Here is a 15,000-nt window from a genome sequence, read left to right as displayed (position 1 = left end):
TTTTTGCCTATTGCTGGTTTCCAAACATCTTTATACACGTGGTATTCCCGGACAGCTGAGTCAAAAGTAAATTTCTCCATGTTGGAACTGAGATGATGCAAACAATAATGCCTTTTAACCGCATGGCCATGGGCCGAGCGCGGTCAATTGCTCTGCAAGTTGTTTATTTTTTTTCGTCGGAACTTTCTTCAGGTCCACTGGGCCATATAGTCAGTGGGACTTCCAACTTATGATGTTTATTCGCCAAACGCTGTTAAAACGTTAACGAATTTAAAATTTTATGAATATTCCACTCTTTATTATTTTAGAACGAAATATATTGCCTTTTTATGTTAATGAAGTGCTTGATTCGAAGCGAGTATTGAATACATAAACCATTACGTCATCCATGGAATGTGTCGACGCTGCAACTTTCATTGGTAGGGAAATACATTTTTGTAACCAACGTACTAAAGATAGCCGTGGATAATGTAATTCTTGAATTATGAGACTCGTGTGACTACTTTGCTAGCCCTTTACTCGTGTAAAAAACCAATTAAATTTAATCTTGACTTTTAAGAAAGAAAGCTGTAAGTTGTTAATAGTGTTATTATCGTATCATTCATACCCATACATATCCCGAAGAAAGTTGCAGATTAATTAAGACCATTACGTCATTGAAGATTTCATAATGGCTACGACTGATGGTGCAATCTGAGATTTCACAACGGTAAAAAGTCGTAGTGCAGTACGATCGTGTGTAGTTGTTCTTGCCAGTTGTTGTGCTACAGATTGACCAGGTGATTTTATGTGTCTACAGTAATCAATGAATCATCAAGGACCACTTTGGAATGTGCACTACTTTGCGACTTTAGTGTTAAGGAAACAGATAAATTTTCAAAGTGCGGTTATAAGATCTAAAAGATCTTCTTGTGATGTTTATTCGCCAAAAGCTGTTAAAACGTGAAGGGCCCACTGACGTATTTTGTGGGGTGCGTTGCTATGGATGTAATGGTTAAGTAATTTGAGAGAATTTGGCATTATTTTGGTCAGTTTCCAACTTTTGCAAGCCAATGACCCTAAATATGACGTCATCATACCACGCCCATGGTCACGTGACCATTAAATTAAACTCTAAATTTGTCTCCATGCTACGCAATTTGGGTATTTAATCGATGGTTTAATAATTTGTATTTGTTTTTGCATCCAGCCAAGCATGGTTTTCTTTTTATTTTGAAAAATGTTCTTTTTAAAGACATAAACGATAATGAAATACCCATAATTTTTCAAAAAAGATGATTTTAAAAAATCAATGCTTAGCTATATTCTGAATTTGGGGGTGAAACATGCCATGTAAAAAAAAAATTAATTCAATTTAAAACCACCGGAAATTTAGCTTTACTCAAACCAGAAGTCAGTTCGTTTACGCATGTGCAGTTGATCTGAGAACGAGCGCGAGGAAGGGCGAGGAAAAACCTTCGATGGAAACAACAGTTTGTGCAGTGACTTTTGCTTGTGAGTGTGTTTTCTTGTCAGCTCATGATATGATGACACCAGTCACCGGAAGTAACATTTCACTTCCTTAGCAAAGTGCATAAAATCCGTCTGTGGGCCCTTAATGTACTTAGAATTTTATGAATATTCCACTCTTTATTTAAAACAAAATATATTGCCTTTTTTTGTTATTCAAGTGCTTGATTTGAAGCGAGTATTGAATAGAAAAAAGGCCATTACATCATCCATGGAATTTGTCGACGTTGCAACTTTCATTGGAACGGAAATAACCACCATACTAAAGATAGCCGTGGATAACCTTATTCTTGAATTATGTGACTCGTGTGACTACTTTGTTTGTGTGACTACTTCAATCGTGTAAAAAAACAATTAACGTTAATCATGACTTTTACGAAAGAAAGCTGTAAGTTGTTAAAAGTGTTATTATCGTATCCGTCATACCCATACATATCCTGAAGAAAGTTCCAGATTAAGACCATGGTGCAATTGGAGATTTCACATCGGCAATAAGTGATGGTGCAATAAATTTGTGTGTAGTCGTTGTCAGTTGTTGTGCTACAGATTAATTCGTTGATTTTGTGTCTACAGTAATCAGTGAATCAACAAGGACTGCTTTGGAATGTGCACTACGTTGCAACTATTGTGCTAAGAAAACCGATAAATTTTCAAAGCGTGGTCATAAGATCTAAAAGATCTTTACTCGACCCAGTCCCTAGCTTGGCTACTAAGCACTATCTTGTTTGTTTTCTTTTCAATGCCGAAGGAATTTCAACTTTATGGCGTGTTTCGAAGTGATAATCTTGAAAAATCGGATCGAAAGAGCATTTTAAGTTTAAAAGATGTGAAAGAGACCCACAACTTCTATGTCTGTGTTTCGAAACCTTGATTGTTTGTAGTAATACAACTCTACTGAAACTTCAAACTGTATTGTTTTTATTTTTTTCCAAAATCTGTGCTTCCAAATCGGGGGTGTGGCTTATCTACGGATGCGGCTTATACACAGACATTTACGGTACTGTTATTATTGTCACAATTATTATTGTCAGCACCTTTTCTTTACCCTCTTGATCCCAAAGGACCAGAAAAGCGCACTATACAGTACAGTAAATAGGGTTAACAGAATTTATCCTAATTGTGCTAAATAATAACTTAAATGAACAGAAAAACAAAACACAGAAATAAATACAATACCATGAACCATTTTCCGCAGTTTCTCCACGAGATTTTCACACTGTTCCTTCCAACAGAACATTTCTTTATATGATTCTCTTATGGAGGTCATCTCAGAAAGCCGCTTCTTATGTTTTGCTCTGACACCTTCAATTTCTTTCGCCCATTTGGCAGGTTCATTTGAGTGAATAATGCAAGTGTCTCCAAAGTCAACTTTTTCTAACGCTCTTGCAAATCCCGAATTACTTCCCACAAGAATTGGTAAACCAGCTGATAGAGCTTCAAGGGCTACCAGACCAAATCCCTCTGATTTTGAAGGCATGATGACAAGGTCGACCTCACAAAAGAGATCCCTCATTCCTGCACGGCTCTGTACAAATTTTCGCACTTTCAGCTGCTCGTCAGTAATCCCAAAGTCGAGAAATCTTCTCCTGACCTCATCCTGCTTCCCATCAGGGGCACCCACAAACAGAAGATGATAACGTTTTCCTTTCAGGCATTGATCAGCAAATGCCTTAGCAGCGATGTCATATCCCTTCAGCTCAAAGTCCTCATCATCTCCACGTCCGCACAGCAACACAATGAAATCATCACTCTCAACTGTGGCCTTTTGCTCTAAAGCCCCAAATTCCCTATTAAATAGACCCGGAACTATTTCAAAAATAACCTCATCCTTCTTACACCCCTGCAAAGAGGACGAGTAAGCCTGTTTAAGTTTTGGTCCCACTGGAACAACAAGGTCAGCATCTTTGCAAAGATCAACCTCATCCCAGTGCTTCTGTTCACCCCGTGAAGTAGGATTATCATAATCCTTATATTTGCCAAGGTCTTCTGGAGCAGTATGTACCATGTGCACCCATTTACAGCTTTGGAATTGTGGAGAACGTTTTATGACCTTAACCTGCCGGCCAAGTTTCACACCATGGCCCACAACAACATCTGTTCTGTGTTCTTGAGGCGGGAAACCCAACCAGTCAAGAGGTTCACTGAAACCTAATTGTTTCCTTGCATCAAGAATACTGATCCCAAACGTTTGGGCTTCCCTTTTGTCTTCATCTGTACAAGCACCCTCTGGGACCAACAGAGAAACTCTGACATGTGGCAGTTGGGACAGTTGAATTGCAAACTCTCTGTTAAATGTTGACAATCCCCCAGCCGATGAATTCCATCCACTCCCTAAAAGAGTAACGTGTAGTGCTTCCTTGCTTTGAGCAAAAATCTCCATTGTTTCTACGGATACTCCTCTTGTCACTGACTTCAATTCCAATCAACGGACAACTGAAATGGTTTACAATATAAACACTTAGTATTAACAGCGAATTTACCATATTTTACAGCCAAATGCTCATCCCACTACATGTATATGGTAAGTTTGGCAAAAGTTTAGGAGGTGGGTGCTTGGTGGTGCACGGTGTGATCTTTGCACAACATTTGCCCAATATTTACTTTCTAGACTGCACAAGCAAAGAATGCAACAAAAATAATTTTCATCACAACTATTTGTTATTATCCAAACATGGAGGTTTATGGGGTAAAATAAAATACTGACCAACAGTTTAGACTTGATATTAATGAGCACAGAAAGACCACCTAACATTACATAAAAAAACGTTTGAATGTGTCTCTTACCAAACCAGTAAGTGCAAGTACACTAAAAAACCTTTCTTCTTATTTGAAAACTAGCCGCTCCATGAGCGTAAACTGGGTTGCTGGTGGTACATGTTACACAACAACAGAGGGCACTGAGTTGGGTGGTATTGAAGGCGTGGAAACTGGATTTTTCTCAGGGGTAATGCTGGCTGGGCCAATCCAAAAATAACAAAGAAAAAGGCCTAGGAATCCAATAGGTACTCGTGGTAATTCCTACGATGGAAGAAACAGTCCAGGGGATCAAGCTTGAATGCGGCATATATTTCTTCTTATCTACAGAGCTGATCAGTCCAGAAATGAAACACTACTTAGGGCGCATTTGATTGACCCTATTCGGGAATAAGAATACGTGGGGTGATGATTAAAACGGTATGTTTGGCGCGTTTTGAAGCAGCAAGGATTACAAAAATATGTTTAATTAAAGTAGCATTTTACCAGCTATTTGACAATTTTAATGTGAATCTCACAAAAACGAAGGATTTCTAACTCATATTCCATCTATTCCTTTTCCAGAATATGGTCAATCGAACGCACCCTTAGTTTTGTTTTATTCCTCAGAGACGAAACATATCTATTTTCAATGACTTCAGGATAAATGATTTACACAGTGAAGTGTAGTGGCCAATCAAACTAGAGTTTGTATTTGAAAACCTAAACATCCTCAAGATGCAAAGCCAAATTCATGAACGGATAAGACTACAATGTACTTTACAGAACTGCAGACCGCAAATCCTGCAGAACCTTGAGAAATAACTGTTTTTATTAAAACTACATGACACAAAAACAATGAGATTTACATTAATGTTTGTTAAAAATATACTGAACCCACCGATTATCGAATTCCAAGTGCCATTTCGAGCTGTGATCTTTTTTTGCACCATCTCATTCAAGTTAGCTGATTAACTGGTGGATTGCATGACCAGCCACAATCTCAGGGGCGTAGCCAGGATTTTTCAAAAGGGGGGGGGGGGTCAATCTGTGTCAAACAGAGGATATTCACCAGATTGTGGAGTTTTTGCCACCTGAATATTGTGGGTTGCTTGCTTTAAAAAAAGGCTTACAAAGGGAGGTCACAGGCACCCCCAGGACCCCCCTAGCTACGCCTTGAATCTACCAACTCATTTTACAACCTCAAAAGACGATCCCGCTTAGTTTGAGTACTTTTTAATCTTTTTTGCGACATGCAGGTCACGTGAAGCTCTTTGCTGCCTGTCAGTTGTTTTGGTTTTATAGCTTTCGTTTAGCGCCTGTTTTAGTACCTTTCTGCAGTTCTTAAGGCAGTGGCCAAGGTTAGTCTTGTATGTTTCCAGTTTTCCAAATCTTTTTCGTGTCATTACTTGGGTCTGTTTAGGGTTATTTTTTAATTTACTGGTGAGATTGGCTTTGGCTGGTCATCATCTCATTTTCCTTTTATGTTTGTAATACATGTACTTTCTTTAGTTTCATGGCGTCTGTTTGACTTCAGGACAAATGATTGCCAGCCATAACTACCACTGGTTTGATCAATCGCTTGTGGTTACATGGAGAATTTAGTGCGTGGCGCATTGGTGGAGGGATGGTTTCCCTGATCTTGGCCTAGGCCTTGCACATAAACTTATCCCCGAGAAGAAGCAAATGAAGTGAATATTTAAAGTATCCACTTTTCCACAGAGGAAAAAATAGGCACGCATTGCGTACGTGTGGTTGTGCAGTAACATAGTGCTGTATAATTGTCAACTGAGCTGCGTTTTGTCTTCCAGAAGATTCAAGATAACTCTGCGTAATATGTAGCTCAAATAGTACACAATATTGTTTTGGTATCGAATATCAATATAGTGCAATGATAGATGTCTTAGGTAAATAGCCCCCTGAGAAGACATGTGGTTACTAGTAAAATACTAAAACCAGAAAAATTGATGAAAATAAAAGGGAATTGAGAGACACTTGCTTTGAGGCTGACATGTTGATCATTTTCAAGTTTCCTTACAACTTCTTTAATTTTCACCACAAGTTCAAGCGTGCACTCTGAGCGTCTGACAGCGGAAGGAGGGAATTGAGCAGATGGTCATTGTTATGTTGACTTGTCACGCAATCCACCAGTTAATCGGCTAACTTAAATCAGATGGTGCAAATATGCAGATCACAGCTAGTCAGCAGGTACAGTCGATATTTAACAAACATTAATGTCAATCACGTGGTTTTAATAACAACAGTCATTTCTCTAGGTTCCACCAGTACCACAGTCTGCATTTCCACAGATTATGCACCTGTCAATGTTTAGCACCAAGGGAGGGAGCTAGGTATACACAAGGGAATTTGACATTTCAGCCTATTTTCATGTCAAATTCCTTGCCTATGGGCCACAATGCTGGTGTCAAATACCCCTTACCTGGGGTTAAACACGTGATCATGTATGTTTAAAGCCCCTGAAATAATTTTGAATGCATACATCCCTACAGGGCTTGAAATTAACTTTTTTGCTCTGGTGCCAGCTGGCAACTAATGGGGAAAATTTGGTCGCCAGATCATAAATTTTGGTCGCCAACTTTGCATGCAAGGAAAGTCATAATTATTAAATAGCACAAAAAAAAACCCAGCACGAGAAAGATCTCTAAAGCCATTGTTGTTTTCGGCTTTGTCTTTAGTTTGGTGATGAATTTCTTTACGGTTATTTGAAATGGAGCGAAGCACAGTCCGTGTTTTCCATAGCAAGGCAAACATGGGTCCTTTATCCTTTCACCTCTTCAAAACGTAGTTGCTTGCGTGGCAAGCAACTTACCTTTATCCCGATTAAACAAAATACTACAATTGCTCAGCTTAGGCCCCCACACAACCACAATGCTCGTACCAGTCTCCGACCGAGATAAAATAAAAGGAGCGGCTTGTTACGGTTTCAGTAGCCTCTAGAATCAGAGGAACTTGGTTTCTTAACATACTTTTCTACCAATGTTTATCTCCATTTATTAATCACCTTGTGCAGTCAGTTTTGCAGGTGTCCGCTTTCTAACAGAGGGGACAAGTTCTCTAACCCACTTTACGTTAAGGGTACAGGTTGCTTTTTGAAGGTTCCATGCAAATTTCAAACTCATTATGTGATGTCCAGGTTCATTATCAGTATAATATCAATATCAAGCTAGTTCCGAGGAGGTCCTTCGGTAATATGGCTAAATCTACGTTTTCAGCATTCACAACTGACGATGGAATTAAATTTTCAATTAACCCTCTTGCTGAATCTTCGTATTCTAGGCACAAAATTCACGTAACCGGCAAGAAGCATGCAATGTTTAAGTGCACCCATGACCCCATGAAGCCGCTGAAACAATATGGCATCTAGTAAACGCGGTGATCGAAGTACATTTGTGCTATTAATTAACAATGTGAGAAACAGATTTTCTTGTAGTATTTATACATTATTTTAATGGGGAAAGAAAGGTGAGTCGTGTTTTAGCTACCAGTTCCGAATGATTTCATCATATAAGGATTCAAATACAAAAGTTGTCTACTGTTTATCCTGGGTTATCAGACAAAATGTGATTCGCCAGCTGGCGACCAGTTCTGAAAATCTAGTCGCCAGCACTCAATTTTTGGTCGCATTGGCAACCAGTGAGTCGCAATTTCAAGCCCTGCCCTACACAATAAACTTCCCAACCTCAACTTCATGAAATCCTCTGCAACATAGAGGGGGCACTAATCCACGCAATGTCATTGGTACTGTCACAGAAGTCAACACGGTACTGATGAGGCCTAACCACTCGCTACCACAGCCTTTCTTTTCTGTCTTCTACTGTAACAACCCAAGCCTTGAACAAGGGCATTTCTCCAAAAATCGAAGAGTTTTTTCCCAGGGTTTTTATGACGTTCCAGCTCAACAAAATTTAACAACCGTAAACGTCCATGTATAAGCCGCATCCGTAGATAAGCCGCACCCCGAATTTAGAAGCGCACATTTTGGAAAAAAAATGTAGCACAATAAAGTTTAAAGTTCCAGTAACGTGCTATTGCTATAAACCAACAAGGACAAACAATCAAGGTTTCACCATAAAATGGAAATACGAAGGAATGCTTAGTAGCCAAGCTTTAAATGTGGGGAGGAGTCTGGGCCAGGGCCTGGGTATCATGACCACGTCTGTAAAGATGTTTGGAAACCCGCAATAGCCGAAAAAATTCATGCAGAACAGGGGCTTGATAATGTAGTCGACAAATTTGCCGAGAAGGTGGTCAAGGAAAACGAAACAGTTGGCCATTTACCTCTTTTCGCACGTGGTGGAAAGATATGCGTGGAAGTGACTGGCCGAAGACGTCACTGCAAACAGCTGTGCGGAGGAATGGAGATTCCTTGTAGGTTGGTTTACTTGTTCCAGTAAAGCGAAAATTAATCGCTTGAAAGAACTCTTGGAGAGCAAGATTCGCCAATAAACACTCGAAGACACAAACAGCTCCTTTAGGAGCCACCACTCATTAAAAAGTCAATGAACAACAGCAACATGCTCTCAGTTTCTTTTATGTTTCGTTACTGAGATCTTCAGAAGTTGTATGAATATTAATTAGGTTTTTTAAAACTCCAAACACAGATGTATCCATGAATAAGCCGCACCCTTGATTTATGGCTTCAATTTTGTGAAAAAAAGTGCGACTTATACATGGGCGTTTACGGTACTCTAAGGTGGCAAAATAGAGGGCAATCTGATACTCAACCTCAATCCCAAAGTCTTCTGGGTAATGTTTAAGATAGCGGGCTTAAAGCTAGGTTCCAAGCTCTTGCACGACCTTGTCAAACATCCCCACCCTCGGGATCATTAATTTTGTCAAATTTCCTACTATTCCCCAGCCACGGGAGAGGAGATTGAGTCAAATCCCCTGGGTATGCCCAGCCCTTCTCCCCTGGGGCTAAACATTGACAGGTGTATTAGTCTTACCCTTCATGACCATGTGAACATGAAGTATGGCAAGATATAAATGTGACGAAGACAAAAGCAATGGAAATTTTGATTTTGATAAGCGATAGACTGTTGAAAAGTCCAAAGTTATCGCTTTCCATGCTAATTGGTAATGTAAACGTAGTCAGTAAATTTGACACATGACATGAAACACTATTTCTTTTTTAAATAGCTCCTTGTTGAAATAGCTTCTTGATTGAAAATAATTGTTGCATGAATTAAATTAATTTTGATCAAGAGCACAAAAATTCACCTAAATGCACAGTAGATAAGCTCAAAGAAATATCATTGGGGCTTCCCAAATAAACTTCATTTTACACTAGACTGACTAAATAAATATTTTCTGAGATGCAAGAAAGAACACTTGAAATACAAAATGGCTAAAAATTCTTGTCATCTAAATGAAAACAACTCTCTTATCAAATATAAACTAACATATGCAAATTAGTTAACAACCGAGGAACTGATAATGGCTTAATTCACGTCCGTTAGTGGAGAGTTTACTGTCAACGATCACTGTGACAGCCACAAAAATCTTCCATTATTTGTTTTCTCGTAACCGCCTTTGATCTAACCTTTTCTCCATAGAAAAGTGAAATGGAATGATTTCTGTACAGGTCCCTACTTCAGTATGTATGTAGAATAAATTAATTATGCAATACTCTTTAGAAGAACAATACATACACCCAAGGGAATCAAATATATTCATGGCTGATTTGTACTTACAGGATGAATAAAAATGGATTTCTTTTTTTCTCTCCCTCTCCCTTTCTCCCTCCCTCTCTCTCTCTTCTTTGTCCACATTGCTCACACCGTTGCTCCTTTTTGTCCCAGCTTTCCTCTTTCTATCCCTTCGTCCTGTCCTTTTTTTTTCAGATCCCACTTTACCCACTGTAAACCTCTGGATTACTTGTCCCCATTTATGACCATGGAGCTAACATGTCAAGTTGCTAATTCACACCTTGAAAATGATATTTATTTTGAATTCTGGCTGACTATTTTACAGCACAATTATAAGTAATTATATACACATGCCGTGCCGAGCACCTACAATCGAGCCTAGAGTTCAGAGATCCCTATTTTACTACTCTTGAAACACAACCCTAATTACGACTTTATCCAGGGTTGCTATGATCTGTGATCTCTGCTTTTCCTTCATGCCCCGTGTAGCACACTTACAAGTTCCTTGTTCTCTTGAAACAAAGGAGCGTATGCATAATGAAGTAGGGACCTGTGCGGAAATCTTGCCCAGTGGAATTCCCAGGAACATCCCAAAACTAACCCATCAACCTTCATTGGATCTGTCAAGTTTTTCCAGGGCAGTAAGTATCTGATTCACTGCGTTACGAATTTTCCGCCCCCTCGTATGTACAGCGATTTTTCTATCGAAGAGGCTGTTCGAGTAAGAGGAAAAATCAATCATGCAAAACATGCATAAAACATGCATAAAATGATAAGACTTGCACGTTGAATGATGAATAAGCAGTACAGCGCTTCCGAGAGTAAATGTTGCAAAGAGAAACTCGCAATATTTTGTGAACTCGAATGTAGAATGTAGAATTGCAATTGTGCACGTGCAATTCGAATGTAGAATTGTGAACTCGAACGTAGAATTATGAAACTCGAATGTAGAAGTCGAAATGTGGAACTCGAACGTCGAATCGGTAAGACCAACAATGAAATGTGAAACAAACATAAAATGCGAAGTTTAATTTTGGCGGGGATATAACGCCATAATTTTGAGATTGTCGTAACGGCCGATTCAACTGATAGAAGAAATTTTTCCATAAAGACTTCAAATCGCGATGTTTCTTTTCGAAAATTCATTTTATGGACTGCCAGATAAATAAAGTTCACTCACCCACTATTTTCTGCGTTGTCCTGAGTCATTTGATGTGTTTTTGGGACGCCGCTCCATTTCCGCTTCAGATCTCACTTGTCGTAGACTGCTCAGTCCCTTCCAAGGTTCTTGCGTGACCAAAGCGGGCGGTCAGGGACTGCAATAAGCTGTCTAGACTCGTCGTCACATCCATACAAACACCCGTAGCTCAGTGTGAAGGGATATAAGGATTTGTTTGGGAAGACAAGACCTGAGACCTGAGACCTGAGACCTGGGACCTGAATCTCACGAGCCCGTCAAATAGGACTTGGCGGATTGTGCTCCTAAAAGTGGCATATTAAGCTACAAGCAGTGCTCGAAATTTAGCGAAATTATGCCAAAATTATGCCAGATTTCCCAAAATTATGCAAATAATGACGTATATTCTGTACAGTAGGCGCGCAACATTTTCTCGTCCCCAGAGCCACTCGTCTTCAGGCTTAAAAATGTCGTTGACCACGTGACCAAAAGAAACGGAGGCTCTGGGGACGAGAATGGGCGCGCAAAAACGGAGTCGTATACACCTTATTCCAAAATGGCCGCTAATTTATGCGGATACAAATTGGCCCTTGTTGCCTCGTTCAAGATAAAATATATTCTTTTGAATTTTAAGCTTAAGAACGAGGCATCAAGGGCTTATTTGAATAAAAACAAAAGAATGTTTATGCTAGCTTACACAATCCCCACGTGAAGCCGGATGGGGATCCAGAGTACCAGACTCCTCCTAAAGGTTAACCGCGCGTGCAGAATTCGCCAAAAGAGGACATACTACCTAAATTTAACTTATTTCTATAGAAAATACACCATACTTACTAAATTTTATGAATTTATGCTCCAAAAAGTGCTAAAATTTGCTAATTATGCAGTGGCAGTGCTCGTTTAAAAAATTATGCTTTTTTGCTCCAATTATGCCATTATGCTAGCACAATCCGCCAAGGCCTACCACCAAATGGAGTCAAATATTCCTAGTTAAAATGTTCCCACGGCCACAAAGCCACTGTGGAATTCAATGCAAAGGGAAAAGTTTTTCTTTCATTTCAATCCAGCGACGTCAGGCGGTTGTTATTGTCCCAAAGGAAACGATAAATCGATGGAAAAGAACCTCACGAACTTTGAAGACGACACGGCGACCGTTGAGTTCGGTTTGGTAACGAGTTTTTGTTTAGTAACGTCGTCAGGGACGACAAACAAAGACTCGTTACCAAACCGAACTTAACGGTCCCCGTGTCGTCTTCAAAGTTCGTGAGGCTCTTTCCATCGTTTCGTCGTTTCGTTTAGGACACTAGGGAGCTTACGAAACGAGGACGACGACGGCTACGAGGACTTCATTTAAAAATACGAGTTCACGTTATTCATATAAGTACAAAACTATTTCATGTCGTTTCGCGTTAAAAATGTGTAATAACTGTTGAGGAATTAAACTGGTATGAGTGGGTTGGACGCGTACAGAGAGAACTGAAAATTCATCGTCATGTGCTAACGTCCTCCACAGAACCTTGAATTTGTTCATTTCACGTCGTCATTTAGGAGATGACGGCAAAGAAATGTACCAAAATGTAAAACGCACGTGCAGAGCGTGCAGAGCCATTGTTTTTGCTCACTAAACCTATTGTTTTGTAGCGTCGTCGTTGCCGTCTGCCTGGCGTCGCTTGCAGGGCTTCAATTGCGCTGCTAGCGGATTGAAGTGAAAAATCCTTACCCTTGAATCCTACAGAGGATTTGTGGCCGTGGGAACATTTTAACCGGGAATATTAATGCCCTTGTCATCGGCTTCCCCGAGGGGGGACCCCGGGCTGATGTAAGAGAATACGGGGACTTTATGGGGACTTTGCAACAAATTTCTGCCCTTGTGGTGGGGGAAATGTGGGGACTTAGATTTTTGAATGCCCTACTCTCGGGGAGAATGTGAGGACTTCGCCTCTGTTCAACTGAGAGGAGATTGGAAACCATCGATTGTTCGCTCGATCGATGGCGGAGAAAATTTGTACGTATTTGTCGGCATAAGCAACTTTAAAATTCCCCTGTGTATATATTATTGTTTATAGAGGTCACTGTTAAAGGTCAACAGGTCGTCTTTTGTTGGTGATACAATAGAAGTGGTATCGCTTTAATACTGAATGAATCAACTTGGATCGTCCTTCTCAATTGTTCTGTTTTGAAAGGACATCAGTTTTAGAGCTGTATCTATCAATAGTCTCTTTGAGTTGTTTTCAGGTGTATGTTGTTGTTCTGTGATATAGAGTTTCAATGAAAAAATTGACCTTGCTACCTCTTATGAATTTATTCAAGTAATAAAAGCTTTAATATAAGTTTTAATTGTGCACCAGTAATGATTTTTTTCCATGACACATTAGATAATATCTTTTATAGTGATTGTTTTTATTTAACTCTCTTATCAGGCTACTTTTGTTAAGGATAGAAAAAGTTGATTTTTTTAAAAATTTTCACAAGAATGTTAATTTCTGAAGCATCACAGCAACCGTTCAGAGTAGTCAGGAAACTTAAGAACGTTGTGTTTAGAAGCAGCAATGAACCATCATGATAGTGTGTTTTCCCTTGTTCTTCATCAGTGCGGAGATAGATTTAAAACAGAATCAGAGGAATTTAGGACGGGAAGAAAAGTTGAAATTTTCACCAGACTGTGAGCAGCTAATGTAGTATTCAAGAAAAAATAATTAAAGTTCAATTTTCATCAGGATGCAAAGTCCGAGTGTTTGCTAACTGTTCAAAGAACCAAAATAAAGTTCTGAAGTTCATCTTCAAATCCAGCTGGGTGCTTGGCTACGCCAAATACTGGGGACTTTGCAAGGAAAAAATCCCCCACGGGTGGGGAAATACAAGAACTTTGAAATGCACAATTAGCAAAGTCCCCACATCAGCCCGGGGTCCCCCCCTCGGGGAAGCCGATGACAAGTGCATGACTCCATTGATTCGATCTGCTAGTGAAAATTCAGTGTTTACCCTTGGTATTTCATTATGACCGTTGACAACCGCAGAACTGATAATGGCTCAATTAGCGTCGAATCTGGAAAAAAAAACCTCAAAGAATCTGAAATCTGGAAAAAAAAACTCAAAGGAAGGAATCGATCCACAAGGTTAAGGTTAAGCTTTTTAATTGAGAATTTTTTTTTGTAAAATTATCTTCTCAGGTCTCAGGTATTGTCTCCACATACAAGTCCTTACTTCCCCTCAAGGCGCCTGCTTGGGCGTGCAGCTTCCAAGACCGCTGACAACCGAGTCGCTCCAGAATTTAGCCGAATTTCTCCCACTTCCAAAGGTCGCTTGCCTCCCAGCCTTGTGAGAAGTCGATAAATTTGCTAGCATGGTGCCAAAAATCATCGCATTTACACGGCTCTGCAACCTCAAAATCCTGCTCGATTTTCAAGCTTCGCTCAGGATTTTGCCATCGCCATATGATATCGATCATTGGAATTTGATCAAAATGAAATTAACCAACCAAAAAACAGATTGATAATTTTGTCTCTCTTGGGGGGAAATGTTCAGCTTAACAGTTTTTCAAAGTTTACATGTGCTGTTTGTAACTTAAATTATGTATGCTCGACAGACAATTTTTGGTTACAATGCTTTGAGATGTGTTGTTTAAAAGTAATTCTTGGTTAACGTTAAGTTGCACAGCGACTAGGGTCGAGTAATGGGTAAACTACATAACAATAACTTCACTGTGGTGACAAAATGGCGGAAGCCGCGGTTGATGTTAATGAAATGCTATACTTGCGTCGCTAGTGGCCAGGCTTAAGAGAAACCCGAATTGCCAAGTACTTTCCTTGAAGACTTAATGTTGCTCCAAACTTGCCCAAAATACGAAGAAAGAGCTCAAATGTTGCCCAAAATGATGAGAAAAAGGGCTCAAATTTGATCAAATTCTGTTGC

At 39.7% G+C, this 15,000-nt stretch overlaps 1 protein-coding gene across 6 annotated transcripts in view; it reads right to left on the bottom strand.

The window, feature by feature from the left end:
* The window catches only part of LOC137982073 (uncharacterized), a 38,191-nt gene extending 26,775 nt beyond the window's left edge, over window positions 1–11,416 (bottom strand). For 3 of the 6 annotated variants that reach the window (XM_068829103.1, XM_068829108.1, XM_068829109.1), the window contains exons 1-2: window positions 7,943–8,326; window positions 2,686–3,942 (exon numbers count right to left, since the gene is read on the bottom strand). In XM_068829103.1, coding sequence (XP_068685204.1) covers window positions 2,686–3,889 — 1,204 coding nt within the window. In that variant the 5' untranslated portion in view covers window positions 3,890–3,942; window positions 7,943–8,326. Of the gene's footprint in view, window positions 1–2,685; window positions 3,943–4,293; window positions 4,528–7,942; window positions 8,327–11,091 lie in introns of those variants that run through there. The other 3 variants (XM_068829106.1, XM_068829107.1, XM_068829104.1) reach the window with 3 other exon arrangements.
* Between the last annotated feature and the right edge of the window lie 3,584 nt (window positions 11,417–15,000).

Source organism: Montipora foliosa, chromosome 13 (genome assembly GCF_036669935.1).
Source record: "Montipora foliosa isolate CH-2021 chromosome 13, ASM3666993v2, whole genome shotgun sequence".
In the NCBI taxonomy this organism is placed as follows: domain Eukaryota; kingdom Metazoa; phylum Cnidaria; class Anthozoa; order Scleractinia; family Acroporidae; genus Montipora; species Montipora foliosa.
The sequence above is the reverse complement of the archived record's forward strand: the minus strand, read 5'-3'. Positions and strand labels throughout refer to the sequence as shown.